General features: G+C 36.9%; 1 protein-coding gene across 3 annotated transcripts in view; it reads right to left on the bottom strand.

Moving 5' to 3' along the window:
• klar (klarsicht) overlaps positions 1–16,186 on the bottom strand; it is a 124,492-nt gene that overhangs the window by 81,511 nt on the left and 26,795 nt on the right. For 2 of the 3 annotated variants that reach the window (XM_070215693.1, XM_017155814.3), the window contains exons 2-5: positions 12,067–12,183; positions 3,423–4,214; positions 916–1,167; positions 680–841 (exon numbers count right to left, since the gene is read on the bottom strand). In XM_070215693.1, the coding sequence (XP_070071794.1) occupies positions 680–841; positions 916–1,167; positions 3,423–3,926 (918 nt within the window). In that variant the 5' untranslated portion in view covers positions 3,927–4,214; positions 12,067–12,183. Of the gene's footprint in view, positions 1–411; positions 436–679; positions 842–915; positions 1,168–3,422; positions 4,215–12,066; positions 12,184–16,186 lie in introns of those variants that run through there. The other variant, XM_070215694.1, reaches the window with a different exon arrangement.

Here is a 16,186-nt window from a genome sequence, read left to right on the forward strand (position 1 = left end):
TCAATGGATCGAGTGGATCGGAGGAGCAGGCGGCGGGGGCAATGAGAATGACTGACGGATTCGGTCTTTTTTCCCTGTTCGAGATACAAAACTAGTTGCACAATTTCGAGACGCACTAACGGAAGCCGCTGGAGGGGGAAAACTTAAACAAAAAACAGAGGAAAAGCAGCCAAAAACCCAAGTCATTGGGGCCAAAAAAGAAAAAAAAAAACCACACAATATAATAAAATGCGTAAAATTGCATTATTTTTTTTTTTGATTATTTTTCATGTTTTGTTACACTTTTACCTAACTTGATTTTCTTTTCTTTCGGTTGTACATTTTTTTTTTTAAGCAGGCAACGAAAACTTAAAATGTCCTTTCTGATCCTCAAAGTATGCTTTAAATTACAGTCAGCAAAGCGTAGCTCACCGAGTGTACTGCTAGATGGCGCTGCAATTCCGCGTTGCCAACCAGAGTTAGTCCGGATTTTACACTGCTAGATGTCGTTATTTATTTACATTTTTGTGGACGACGTTTAACAGCTGTTAAAAAACGTACTCCACACAAATGTAAATACATTTTTTAAAACCGATAGATGGCGCCAAAAAGTATTGGTACGTATTAGTATTTTTGGAGCTTAGCGTACTTCTGCTTATATTTATATCTGCTTGTGAAATGGAAATCATTAGTTACTCACCGAGTGTACTGCTAGATGTCTCTGCAATTCCGCAATTCCAAACAAAGTGAGTTCCGTGATTGTCGGACAATCCAATAATTTACTCTCCATTTCGCGCAGCCAACGCCGCAATTCCTTGGGATCCTCACAAAGACCTTCAGGTCGTTGGTTCTCATCCAGCATCTGTTGGTAAATTTAATTAAATAGTTTTAAGTACATATTAAATTCAAGGAATTAACATTTTACAAATTCCTTACCTTTAAACAACATTCACTGGACTTTTCCAACACTGTTGCAGCGCCCTCTATCTCACAGCGCGCCTCCTTGCATGTGTCCAAAAGGTTCGTGTCCATGATGTAGTTGTAGTTCGTTTGAATGGCCGCCCAGAGGTCGTCTTTGCCTGAGGAGCCCAGGCCCAAGGTGGCGCTGCTGTGCAGGCTGGTGGAGCTGCACTGACTGTTTCCGCTTCCCCACGAATAACGGTGCATTTTATTGCTATGCGAATTTTTCTAAAATTTCAAGAAAATATATTTTAAATTTAACAATAGTTTTAAGAATTTTCAATTTTTTTTACGTTTTAGTTTTATGTATAGCGCCCCCATGTGTCGACACACTAAACTAATGTAAAATTTCAAGATAAACCGTGTAGATGTTTCTACATTTTAGATATGTATGTAGATGTTTCTACATTTTAGATATGTATGTAGATATTTTCCTTATTTTTATACCCTTTCTTTTAGAGGGTCTTCTGATTTCAGTATAAAGATCACTATAATGTCGATATGGCAATGATTTGTAAAATATGCAAGGGTATTAAAATAATGCCTGTTTAATATTATTATTGGAAACGTTAAAATCTTTGATACACTTTAAATTTAGTAACTTAAACGCACTTTTGAATTATTTTCTATTCCAAAAAGTAAACCATTTAACCAAATTGATTTTTTTAAATACTCGATAAAAATGCTGCTTAAGGTAAATACAAATAAATGTTGACAAATGTTGATTGATTTAAAGCACCTCAAAATAAAGCCACTGAAGTGGCAAAGACCAAACAAAAGCGCACAAAAAAGCCGATTGAAAAGAGGAAGGGGAAACCGCTAAAAGTTGTTAATAAATAAGTAATTTGAGGCGTGCCAAATACGGCCGAAACAATATGCTTGGCCATCTTGGGAGCTGAGCTGGCGATTCAGATATTCCCGACTCTCTAGGCCGCCGCTCAGGAAACTGGTTTTCAGTCACTCCAAATTGCAAAGCGCGCGCAATTAATTAATGCATTTTGCTCATTTGTCCAAGAAAGTCTGTCCCCCTGAAATCAAATTAGGCCTGAAATCGTGGAAGGAAATTCCTTATTTACACAATCGTAATGCGCAATCGTAATCCCAAAAGCAAACGAAATTGAAAATCAAAAATCGAAAATGAAATTGTGTATTATTGCTGTTTCTGCCGATTTGAGTAATTGATTAAATGAATGAGTAGTGGGAAAAGGGGTTCGGTGGGGGATTTATCGCCGAGTGACTCGCATATCGGACCAAAAACTCGCCCACAGTGACTAAGAAAAGTTTGACGCCGCCAAATAAGCTGAAAAAAAAATGCAAGCTGTGACACCTGGAGGCCTTGAAAAAAATAAACATATTTCAACGGTCGTGGTCTTGTAACTTTGAACAGATTTTTATCAAGGAATACAGTAAATATCATTTCTCAAAAACTGTGAGAACTGGAGCAAAACTATTTGGTATGCAGATTGTGTGTTTGTACCCACGCTGATAAGATTTATTTAAACGATTCTGACTCGCCCTTGTTCGTCACTAAAAATGAATAAAAATTATTACGCACTAATAATAATCTAATAAATCTATAAATTTATTAGAGATTATAATTTTTTACATCACAAACTGCATACATTCCTCAACAATATGATCATTTTCCGCCTGCGTATAGGAAGAATAGAGGCCCGTTTTTGAATTCCAGTTTAGAGCATAAATTAGCAATTTGTGTTCATGGCCAGTGGCGCCAACTTAGTTGCACATTTTTAACCGTTGCAACTCGCTCGGCTTCATAAAGGCATGCTAATCGGAAAATTTATTAATAATTTATTAAAGCAATTTCCGTTGACACAGACATACACTAAGAGACACACCATTAGGGGAACAAGAACAACAACAAGAAAAAGAACAAGAGTGCAGAAATTTTTCTAACGGCCGCTTGTCATTTTTAGAGACCAAACTCGTTAGCGTGTCGAACGAAGGCTAAAAAGTGCAACAGGTAGGGGAAGATGGAGGAGTATCTAAGCAAAACACAATGCCAAACTTTTTATACCCTAGCTAAAAAGAAAGTTGCTGCATTAAAATATTGTGATTTATTATCAGGTCTTTACTTGTATGATATGTAAGTTAGAAATGAATTCAATTTTTGTAAAATAAAATTATTTTATATATTTATAAGACTTGTTTAGTATAAACATAAAATTTCATCTTTATTTGAAGGCTTGTAGTTAAAGTTTCTTTCAATAATGTTATTTTAGCGGTTTAAATAATAATAGTTTATTTCCTAACATCAAAAATGATTGATAAAAATATTTATATGTAAGTTTTGTTTATATTTTATTATCTACCCAGAAAGGGTATTACCCGATGATCAATTGCAAATTTATGCGCACACACACACAATCGACACAAATCCATTACCTGATGGATACCCAAGCGTTCTCCCCAGTTCCCCTACTCCTCCTCCAAAATCCATGCCCATTTTTGGGATCACTCACCTTGAGGCTGTTGTAGGGCCGCTCCAAATGGAGCTTGGCCTGGATGACGTCACGACGCTCCTGCTGCTCCTCATTCGAGGCCTGCAGTGACGTCATGGACTGTGATTGCTTCATAAGGTCGTTTCCAACACTGTTTCCGCCAGAGTTGCCACTCTTCGGAGCTCCATTTTCCGTTTGAATTACTTTTAAATTTGCATTTCCCTTGGATCCTCGTCTCTGTTTCTTGAGGGAACTACTGCGGCTACTGCAGGCCGACTTTGTAGTTAGACCCGCCGCCTTATTTGGGGGCGTGGCTGGTATGGCGAAAATGCCATCCAATTTAAGGGGTTTCGTTGTGGTATTTTCTTTATTTCGTTGGGTGGTTTGGACTTCGTTCGGGGACTTCAATCCTTCATTTCCACCCTTTATCATGGCCGCTTTTTCAGTCTCTTGGTTACTTCTCATCTCTTCTCCTTCTTTCTCTGATTTGGGGATTCCCCTTTCGTTTTCCTGTTGCATTTCCATTGTTCTCCAACTTTATTTGGCTTTGTTTTCCATGTGTGCGGGATGTGGGGGATATATAATATATTGATTATTTTGCGGAGCGAGTTATGCTAATCCACAAAAACCCCTCAAAAGTCACCCAATATTTGCATGTCTGCCTGGCTTCCTCTCATTTCCATTGTTTCCCCGTTCCGTTTGCCGGCGTTCCGCTCTTTTGGCAATGACCTTCGCAGGGCGTTCCTTTCGATTTCCGTTCGTTTTTATGCAAAATACTTGTTTCGTTATTTTGATAAAAATAAATTAATTCCACTGAAACGAGAAACAAGAGAGCAGGGAAATTTGCACATTAGTCGAAAAGGAAATCAAACAAATTAGGGGGGAAAATAGGTGGGCCGAGATGAAATGATGATTATGATTAGAGAGGGACCAACTCCGAACACCACACCTCATGGGGCAGCATAATTAGCAGCGTTGCAGAGATTCGTTTCTCATTTTCCTTCTACTAATGATGGGTATTATTACTATAGGCAAGCCATTAAAAGACGAAAGCAAATTGCACTTGGATATCGTCTTTAATATTGTTTCATTTCCTACAAGCATTTCTTTGGATCTCATGGGCTGCGATTGCAAGCAGGTGCATTTTATAGATGAAGATTTTAAATGATCACTAATCGTTCATGCGGAAAAAGTTGATTTCACAAAGGGGGGAAAAATTTCAAACGAAATATAGGACTTCTTTAACTCATTTAGTCATTTGCGATCCTAATGGTTAAATTTTAAAAAGTCATGGTAACCTTAAAACATGCTTGTTTTGATCAAATATAACAATCTACGATTCTTCACTACCTTACTAAGCATTTCTAAAATATATAAAGAAAATTAAAAATAATTTCATTTAAATTTGGAGATGTTTTTATTTTCTTAAAACAAACAAACCAACATCATTTCCCAAATGTTGTCTATCTTTTCTGGTCTTATAACAAGTCTGTGAATTATCAGATGTTGCAACACACTGGCGGTGATGAAAGAACCCCTCTATCTATGTAGATATATCTCTATTCCAACCTCTGTGACCCCTCCATTCTCCTCCTCTCGCACATTAGCATAATTAACTCTCGTAGAACTTCAGCTTTTCAGAGTGCAGTGGCCATATCACAGCCTCATATCTCATATCGTATATCTCATATCACACCCACCACCGCCAGAGTAAACAAAACTTTGAAACTGTAAACGGCAATTAAAAAAGCAACTGTAACCCACCGACACAACTACCAACTGCATAACTACGTAATAGCAGCGGGAATCGGGAAAAATTATAGTAATTACGTATGCAAAATATTACTTAATTTCAGAGCTTTAGCTTTGGTCAACGACTCCCGGAGACAGCGGAGGAATTATAAACAATGAACACGATTCTAATCGCGGCGCAATCAAAATTTTCATACGAAATTAGTCGCGAAAAACATTTGTATCCATATTCGTATGCAAATTTTCGTGGTGGTGCAAAAGGCGGTGGAGTTGTCCAATTCCAAAATTGGCCTGCAAGCGTTCATTTAGCCACTTGAGCGCCAGAGATCCGAGTATCCGAATAGTCGTGAAAAATGAATAATAAAATTGGCAACCGAAAGTGGGTGGTGGTGGTTATAATTGAGGGAGGAGGGCGTGGCGCCCGTAAAAAACACAAATCAATGCTAAGAGCTGTAAATAAAGTTTCCCAGGTCTTTGGGCAACAGAAAAATAAAAACAAAAGCATTAAAAACAAACCGCAATCAGAGCGTTAACCCATTATTGACAGGGCTGTTGATAGACAGCAATTTGAGAAATCGATTTTCGATATAAAAATCAATAAATAAATATTACATTTTTATTAGGTTGTCTACTAGATTTTTATGATTTTTGTAAGAAAAGTTGATTATTTAATTTTTAGCGTGTACTTAAGATTTGTGTTCCATAGCTGAACAAATATAAGTAATTTAATTTAATAGATTTTATTTTTATATTTTATATTTTTTATTTATTTTTAGACAGTTTCCAATTTACTTGATTTCTACATTATTTTCGCACACAGTCCCCATTTAATTCATGGCTCAACTTATTTTTAACCTCTTCCACTTTGAAGAACCAACCATCTTTTGGCGAATTAATTTTATGGCTTTGTGTGAGAGCCTTAGACATATTAATTACATAATTAAGTAATGAATGCGGCAAAGGCCTCCTCTCTTTTATGTGCTGACCATTAAATCTAAATGTTTGCTTTATGACTCACAGAAGAACCTGAAATAGGGGGCCCAAGGAATCGTCTGACAGTAGTTTCCCCTTTTATGCAAATTTCCACTCGGTCTGCATGCAAAATGGTGATTCGCATTCGCGAGTGACTAACACACAAACAACCGAAAGGCCGTTCAAAAAGGCGTTGAAAAAGTAGAGAAATATACTTGTAGTAGGCAAAAATTCATTTGGGAAATTGCGAATTTCCAGTTTGCGTTTCAGGTTTATAGGTTTCCGCATGGAAATGGTTAAAATTAAGAGGCCTTTCTATGTCATTTGGGATTTCGATTTGGGCTTATACGATCTAAGAATGCGTATTCAAATTTAAAATGCCCAATCAGTGGCTCTTTGAAGTTTAAAAGAGAGATAAAAGCTCCACAAATATGCAAATTAATTCCTTCATTATGCTTTAACCAAATATTTAACACTTTCCGATAATAACTCACTTTTCGTATGAACAGTTTTTCTTTCGAATCTTTTCTTGCATTTATTTGTCCACCTGTTGAACTGTTGCATAAGACACCTCTAAACATTCGGTAATAGCACAAAGGTTCCAAAGAAAACCGATCTTCAAGCGAAACCAAAGTCAAAACCCCCCACCAAAAACCAAAAAACGACATGTGGAACATAAAGTTATAGCCACAAAGCCCACAGACCTCGGCGATCTGAGATCCGAGACCCCCAGAGCAGAAGAAGAAGCCAAAGCAAAGGCCATTAATAAGCACAAAGAGGAGACACAGTAAAGGGGCAGCCAAAAGAAGAGGGCTAAAAATAGACAAATATTTGCGTAGAAATAAGCCAAGGAAACCAAAATGAAGTCAACAAACATGTGGATTGAATGAATGTGAATAGTGGGGAGTGGTTTTAGAGGAAGGGGTCTTGAAGATCGCACATCCCTCGAAATTGCCTATGCAAGACACGAAGTTTTCGAGAAGCTCGTAAATCTGCCCAGGTTCATTGTTCATCGTTATAAGAAAAAGCAGGGGAAAACTGACAATAGAATCTATTTCATCAGACATGTTTTGAGTTATCAAAACTTTCAATTTTCATTGGAGTATCGGTTCATAAATCTTGAATAGGAGTTGCAACTAAAAATCAAGGTCTTTGGTTTTAGTTGTTAAATATTCACTAACTTTTAAGTGAATTTCCCTTAATAAATAGTACATTCCTTTTGATAAATAATACAATTTCCTTAAAATCTTATAATACCTAAGATTTCCCTTTCAAGCGTTCTTTGAAAATGAAAACAAAACTTTCATTGTTCTGATTCCCAGCAAAATCTTTTCCATTTCATTTCATTTCCCTTTACCTTGATATTTACTCACTTCCGTTCTCTGAGCTTTATTTACTCTACTTAGTTCATCTGAAAAGAAGAAACGAAAACAGAAGCCCCGAAAAACCGGAAGTGAACTCACTTAATCGCCGTTTATTCTCACGCTGGAAAACTCTGTGCAGCCAATTAAAGCAAATCAAGTACTAACAATTGAAAGACCAATTATTTTGTTTACCCAGTTTCTTCCGATGAACTTTACTCGTGCCTCTAGATTAGATATAGTTGATAAGGCAGGCAATCGAGCGACACTCGAGTGGCCCCAAATGTAATCAATTATATAGAATATTTCATTATCTGGGGGGCCCATAGTCGAGATAAGACTTCGAAATTCGTTTAGTTGGCCAACAAAAGTCTTGAAAGTTCGCGTACTTGGCCATAATTTAGTCATCAGCTGGCTTTTGGGCGTGAAGTCATGAGTAAGAATGAGTTGTACGAGCGATAAAATCGTTGATAGAGGTGGGATTTTTGGGATATCGTAATTTTATTGAACAATAAGAAAAACAAAAACAAAAAAAAAGGAAAAAAAAAAAGGAAAAATTTATAAAGCTGGTGTAAAAAATTGACCGCGGTTTTAGATAGTTTTTATTTTTATGGAAGAAACCAGAGTTAAGATTATAAAGCTTTTAGAAACTATTTTTTAAAAAATAAATATTTATGAAAAGGCAAAATATTTTAAGATAAAATATTCAAGAACATAAAAAGTTTTCAAAATGAAATTACCATTAATATTTGTATGTAATAAACTAAAAAGCTTTTAAGAACTATTTCTTTAAAATATAAAAATTTAGAAAAATATTAAATTTTTTGAAATATAGAAATCAAAAAATATAGATAAAGCTTTTAAAATTACAAAATTATTTGTGTGATATTCCATCTCTAGCCACAAAAGTTAACACCGATTGCAGACACCGCGTCGACCCCAGAATCAGACATTCAGCGAGACCCAGACCGAGGAAATCGACATTCCGCAGACCAAAGCGTAATTAAAATATATTTTTTTTTATATATTGCACAGCAGCGAGCAGCAGTTGCAGCTATATATTTTATATGAACCAGCAGCAGCAGTGGTCAACCGACTTATCGGGGAATTCTTCCGAGAATCGCGTTGGCAGTGCAGTGCCAACGCTGTGTGCCCACCAATTTGGCCATTCAAGCCGAGTTGTTGACCAGGCTAAGAGCCATGATTGGAGGAGAACCCCAAAGGCAGACAGCTTGCCATAAATTGACAATTGCTAAAGACAGTTGCTGCGGCAGCAACACAACTGCAACTGCAACAGCTGCTGTTGCAGCAGCAACACCTAATGAATTGTTAACTGCAGGGATATATATACTATGTCTATAAGTTGAAAAGAGAGGTGAGACGGCGTCACTTTTGGCACACGTGAATGTTGTTGGCCAAGCCAAGTGGCCAAATCGCTGGCAATCTGGCGACAATAACAATAACCATATTGACTTGTAAACCAAACATCGTGGCCAAAAGGTATTGGAGCAACCGCAACGGCCACCGCAAAAAACACAGAAAACAATCACAATATGTGGTCCAGTGCAACCTAGTTTAAATTAAAGGGGCTCTGTCTGCCCACAGAGATTTTTTTTCTTAGTTTTATTTTTTGTGGGCACCCGAGACAATGAATTGTTTAATTTGTTGCGGTCGTGTCTTGGCTTTGACAAACCTTTATCGCTCGGTACATGAGATATGGCGATGGTGAGCCAGATAACTGATATTTTGTAGCTGGAAAATAGATTATCGCAGTCACTGATCTTGGTTGCAAAAGGGTTTCCTATAGCTTACATGTAAAAACTTTTTTAAATCGCTATTTAATATTATGTATTTCGGTATTTTTTTTATAGTCTGTTTTGATTTTGTTTGGACCATTTAGCTCTTTTATCCTACCTTTTTACGATTTTAGTCAACCAATAATATTTATAATCTCAGTTGTTTTAAACTTTATTATCATTATATTATTTTGACTAATGACTTTGGACTTCTTCATATTTTAATGAATGTTCATAATTAAAATACAAGTTAATCTTATAGATTTTCGATTAAAAAATGTATTTAGCTTGACTTTCGTTAATTTTTGACATTTGTTCCCTTTCAAAGCAATATATTCTGTGCTCTTTATTAACCTACACTGATTTGAAATCATTGCAAATTCCTTGCTTATAAAACAAAAGTCCTCCCTCAAAACAAAGGAATGGAGGGGGTGGAAAAACATTTGCAAGTCTAGTGCGACATAAGGCGACATGAAAACATGGCCACGGAATAAAGACAGTGGACAGAGGACCAACAGACCCGAGGTCCAAGACAAAAGGAAACTCTTATATGTATTTCTGTGGATTTTCGGTGCAAAAGCAATTAGAGAAGTGGTTCACCATTGGAAAAGGAAACCAAAGCAGAAAAAAACGAAAGTTATCGGATCTCCGAAAGTGGAGACAAATTTGGGGAACATGCAAACATTGTATCGCCACCTTCCAAACACCAAGACACCGAAACACCCAAAAAACCAACCACCCCCTCTGCTGATCTACCAGTAATTTTACAGTTAAACCAAAGACAAATTTTGGCAAAAAGTGAAAAATAAAAAAAAATATCTTTTTAGTATAATATTATCGATTAGAAAAAATTGTCTTAAGAAAAAATAAATTTGAAATATTCAATTATTATATATATTTTGCAATATATTTTTATATCTAATTTAATGCTTTAGTTTCGAGCTGTAGAAGTTCGACTGTATTTTATTTGTCGCCTTTAAAGTTGTCGCTAACAAAATTTGTCTACAACCTATAAACATTTTTGGACCCAGTCCACACACTCCCCCCGCCACCTTTCCACACCCCAGCCCACTTTTTCCCCCGTGTAATCCCCTCCAGTTGTCTAAATTCCTGAGCATAAATGATAAATGTTTCGTGTTTTGTCTGTTTTTGCGGTTTGAACACGTTTTCCTCATGTTCTGCGATCGTTTTTGGGGTCCCCACACATGACACATGGAAAAGCTATCAAAGCACAAGAAAAAAACCAAAAAAGATTTTAGAAAAACTAGTCCCGATTTTGCCACGCCTATCGGTAGGGAAGTCGTTTGTTATGACTACTGACCCACCAAATGAACAGGCGGTAACTCTTTCGACGGCCGACAGGTGGCGAGGCAGTAAATAACCGTATAGTCACACCCCCTATCTGAACGATCGGCCAGCAATATGCTAGCAAATTAGTGGGTTAAGTGGTGCAAGAAAACAGAAAACATAAATTTAAGCAAACACTTCAAAGTGGTTCAGAAAAGCTAATTAGCTGGGGGGAAATCTGTTTGTGGACATAGTTTATTGGCAGTAACTTAAAAAAAAAATTATGAATTTGAAAATGAAATTATGGAAATTATGACACTTACTACAATTTTAAAGTATTTGAGAACTACAATATTATCTTAATATATACAACAATGGAAAAATTTAAAATTAATTTCTGCACATTAAATTCAAAGTTTCGTATAACATATTAAAATTTAATATTATTTAAATAGTAACATAACTTGTATTACAAAGCATATTAAACGGCTTGATTAAATTAAAAAAAAATTTAAAACTTGATTTAGTTCTTCATATTTACTTTACTTTGGTGTCCCGACTATCTAATACCCGTCACTCCGCTAAAGGGAGAGCGAACGCTGTGACGGGTTGGTGTCCCGACTAATAATCGTAACTCAGCTAAAGGGAGTGCGAGGGAGATAGATATATGTTGACAATTTATAAATCGTATAACTTTTTAATGAATGGTCCGATTTGAAAAATGTCTTCTACATTTCGATAGGTATAAATATACACAACAAAATTGCATTTATACTTCTCGGAAATCTTTAAAGATGTGGGCGCAGGACCCATTTTAAAATCGTTAGTGGGCGATTGTGGGCGTTAGAGGGGGCGTGGCGCTCGGCTAAAATAAACTTGCGCTGCGTAGGAAGCCAAAGAATATGTGTGGGAAATCTCAACCTTCTAGCTTTTGTAGTTTCTGAGATCTCAGCGTTCATACAGACGGACAGACGGACAGACAGACAGACAGACGGACAGACGGACATGGCTAGATCGACTCGGCTAGTGACCCTGATCAAGAATATATATACTTTATGGGGTCGGAAACGCTTCCTTCTAGCTGTTACATACTTTTGCACGAATCTAGTATACCCTTTTACTCTACGAGTAACGGGTATAAATATTCAAATTAACTATGATTTTTAATTGTAATATTTCCATATTTAAAGTTATATTTTCCCGCAAAGCTTCTAAGTCCCCTTTCTAGCTTTATAACTTCTCCATAAGTTACTGCATAGTCGCAATATGGCCGTGATCTTGACATTGACCCACTTTTTTAATGGGTACCATTTCCCCTATTCAAAGCTCGAGTCCAGACTCCACAATTCATGCGATGCCACGCAATGAACTCTCCTCTTAATTAAACCATTAAGCCACTCAAAATCGCAATCGCACTTGACAGCCAAAGATTGAGAGATGTGTATAGAGAAAAGGCTAAAAAGCCATACTAAAGTTAATTAACAGGCAATTACTCACATAATCGAGTGTGAAAAGCGTGCAAATTGTGCGAAAGTCGAAATTCATTCAGTGAGCTTGCGGCAAAGCACATCCATCCAATTCCAATCCATGCGATGCCATTCAATTCACTTTCGGCTGAAACGAGATAAATAAATGCGTGTTAAAACAAATAAGCGAAATGATGTGAAAATGTTTTTTGAATGGAGCGGGAACGAAGTTTGACTAATGACAACAACAGCGGGAAAAACAACAGAGGATAACCGACGAGGAAAATGGGGAAATTGTTTACCAATGCTTTTCAATATTAGCACTTGGCCAAAAAAACATTGCATAATGCAAAGCCAAACGCAGAAACTGAAGCATAATAAACCATCAACTTTTACCAAGCAACATTTGCTTAGCAAGATTTTCGATACCCTAGCAGGGGGTATCATGAATTTTATTTCCGTCTACATGACGTTTTAATACGTTACTTATGTTGGTTTCTTGTGATGATTTATGCCTTACAATTGACATAAATGGGAAGAATTGTAGGGTTTTTAACGAAAGATCTTATCTGGTATATTTAATGTATTTATCTTCAGTTGATTTTATGGTATTTAAAAATCTTACAAACATTTTCTTTAAAGGGTATTTTTACTTCGTTTCCCAACGATTCCTTTTAATTTCCCCCACTTTATTTTTATGGCAACCTTTCGCCAAACACCGCCGCAACCTCGTAGCTGTCTCCAGTGATAAATCAGTTGCACCGAAAACCGAAAACCCCCAAGAAAAAAGTCAAATACTTGCCAACAAAACTCCCACAAACTCCGACTGATGCACGACATTTTTTCTCAGTTTTTTTCTCGTTGTTTCTGCAAATTTGACCGAGGGCGTCTCGCATAACAATTCATTATCATTAATTATATTTGCACTCAAATTGCACAAACGGAAAACGAGAGGAAAACTTCCAGCTTGAGCATGAAAAATTGAACAATGTCGATTAAATTGAAAACAATTTTACGCTGCAAAATTTCAATATTTCCCGTCATTTGCCGTTAGGCTCAACGTCCCAAAAGACAACAGCTAAAACGGCATTCCCGACCCAAAAAAAAAAATCATATCTCAAGAGTGGAAAAGAGAGGAAAAATATGGCTCATAAAGCACTGAACATCAACAACAAAAATCGGCAACAACAATTTATTGGTCGCATTAACCTCGGCGAACTCTCTCAATTTTCATGGGTGGGGGACATCAAGGGGGCGGGGGGTTTTGGCAGTCAATCGATGCGAGTTGTGAAAATATCATTTACAGGCAATTTGTAAAAAAGCAACAACAGCAGCAGCAAAATAACTGCAAACTCAGCGAAATTTGCACGAACTAAAAAAAAAAGAGTAAAAATACAAAACCAAAAAAATCAAAAACAAATGAACGGCGTTTTACTTTATCAAACAAAAAAAAATTCAAAAAACAGGGGCGGGAAAGGGGGGCAGCAGGGTATACTGTATCTGTGGTCAAGTTGTTAAAGTCGGAAATGGGCACAAACGCCGATCGTCAGCGGTCGACAACAGCAACAAAAGCTGAAATGACGACGACGACAACGTCTCCAGGCGATAATTGGATCCCTTTCCCAGTCGGTCTTAGAGTTAAGAGGTTTTTGAGGGGGGTCTTGGGATGGAGTACTCCCCGCCGAGGTAGAAATTCAATATACTTTTTTGGTTGAGTGGGAAATTTTCTTGTGGGTCCATAAAAAATCTGGACATATGTATGCCTGTTGGGATGGAATAAACATGAAGTATAAATAAAGCTTTTAAAAAATTATCGGTGGGTAACAAATATTTTTTATTAGTTCAAAAAGAATTTTTTTTATAAAGTATAATTTTAAGAAGATATTTTAATTTTCTCTGATTTTTTTCCCTATTTGTATTTACACATGTTTTATTTTCCTTTATATTATTTTCCCTTAGTTTAGAAGACTTTAACTAAAGCTGCAACTGTACCACCTCAACCCATTCATTCAATTTTGTTTAAATTCCTTTGGGTAATTCTAGAGCCCTTTTATTCAAAGCATCGAATAGCTAACACATTCTCCGCTTATCCAACGCTCTCATAACTCTTTTATTTTATTCGCTTCTTCTTTTTTTTGCCGACAAACTGAAATTGTATCTCAAAGTGCAAAATGCAGATGCGGAACAAACAGAAATTCTGTCAGGTGAGACGTAAATGCCACTTTTTCGGTTTTCGGCTGCCTTAACAAAAACAAAAGACAAAAAGAAAATGAAAACAAAAACTGAAATCAAGAGCTTTCACAGAATAAGAGATATTAATTCGAGTGTTTCGTGTGAAAAAGAACAAACTTGAAGCAGATTTAATCTGAATCCCACCACTTGAGTTCATTAACGAAACCCAAACGAAAGAGAAATGCATTCGAAATGCAATAGAAAGTGAAATGCGTTGGCAAAACAAAACCGTCGTCGGCTACGAAAATCTCCTCCAAATGAGCCGCGAGATGCCGGCGATATGTGTTATGGAGAGACCCCTCCGAAAACCCCTCCAAAAAAACCCCTACTCTTCCAACTCCCATGACCTTGTTCGCAAATTCTGTTGACGTACATCGAACATGGGTGCCACCATCCACATCCACCGTCCAACAAACGAGAGACACCATCCTTGGCGTTTTTCCAGCCGAGATTGCCATCAAGAAATATTTGAGATTCACTTTCGGAGCCGGCAAAGGCAAAGCCAAAAGGCAGCAAAGCAAATGCATCGAAAGACGACGAGGCAGTAAAAACAATGCGCATTGACAACTCATAGATAAAATGCTTTTCTTTAACTATGACGCGACTTCCAACTGCGACGGGACGGCCTCTTCTCAATGGCTGCAAAACAATGACAAACTCTGCAACTGCCACTGGAAAGTGGAAACACACGACGAAAGCAGCCAAACACACTCGAATAAAATCAAAAATGCCAGCCAAGATTTTCTATACTCTACTAGGGTCATATTTTCATCATCAATTCATAACTCGATTTTACTAAAACAATACTAATTTTTAATAATAATGGCATTTATAAGCGTTGATACGATGGCTACAAATAAAATCTGCAACTTCTTTATTTATACGCAAAGATTGGCTTTATTTTATAAATTTTTTCTCCTTACTTATATTTTAAGGAATATTTTCTTTCTTTTTTAGTTTTTTTTTAAATTTATTTTTTTTTTTATTTTTTTTTTCTTTTATATTTTTTTTTGTTTTTATTTTTTTATATTAATTTTTTTTTTATTTGCATGTTGAAATCTTTAAAATCTTTAAATAATAAAACCCAAATAAGCGGAATTAATACAACCGCTTTGAAAATATCGAAATACCCCATTTTGAGAGTACAAGAAAATTGTCGTCAACTTGTTGGGGATGTGTGGGCTGGCATTCGGCACTCGGTTTTCAGTATGCGAGGCAGCACCAAAGCCTCGTATGAAATGCCACAGATTCGATTTTGATAAAATGCCAGGCAACAAGTTGGGAGCTCAGAGCTCAGAAAGAAAGAAGGAAAAAGTGAGAATCGAGGGAAAGAGATGAAGGCGCAGGCGCGAACCGCCTGGCGATAAATCTTCCAAACTAACTTTTGCCATTCCAGTTGCAGTTGCAATTGCAAAAATAAACAGAAAATAAACAGAGGAAACGAGAGTAAGCAGGCGAAATAATCGCAGTCGAGAGTGGAAAATCGGGAAAGTGGGGGTAATGGGTAATGGGTAATATCTGCCATGCGTAAGAGACATATGTACATATATAGTTTTGGTGTATCCCTCGCCTGACGATGATGATAATTGGGCCAAAACGAATGCTTTGGCCAACGGCAGGTCGTCTGGCTGGGTAATTGATATGTTTACAGCTCTATTTTATTCGCAACTCAATTAAACCCGCGTCAAGCTGTGACAAGCCATAAACCGAGGAAGACAATCCAACAATTAGAGTCTCGATTTGTATCTATCTTGGTTTTGGTTTTGGTCGCCTCACTTCGGTTCACTTTCGTTTTCAACATTTCCATTTCGATTGGAAGTGTGAAAGGTTCACAGCGAAACGGCGATCTTCAGGTGGTCTTATTTGATTTTGGGGTTAATGAAACCAAAGTGATCTTCAACTTGATGGCATCTTTTGTG

The sequence above is a fragment of the Drosophila takahashii genome, chromosome 3L (assembly GCF_030179915.1).
Source record: "Drosophila takahashii strain IR98-3 E-12201 chromosome 3L, DtakHiC1v2, whole genome shotgun sequence".
In the NCBI taxonomy this organism is placed as follows: Eukaryota; Metazoa; Arthropoda; class Insecta; order Diptera; family Drosophilidae; genus Drosophila; species Drosophila takahashii.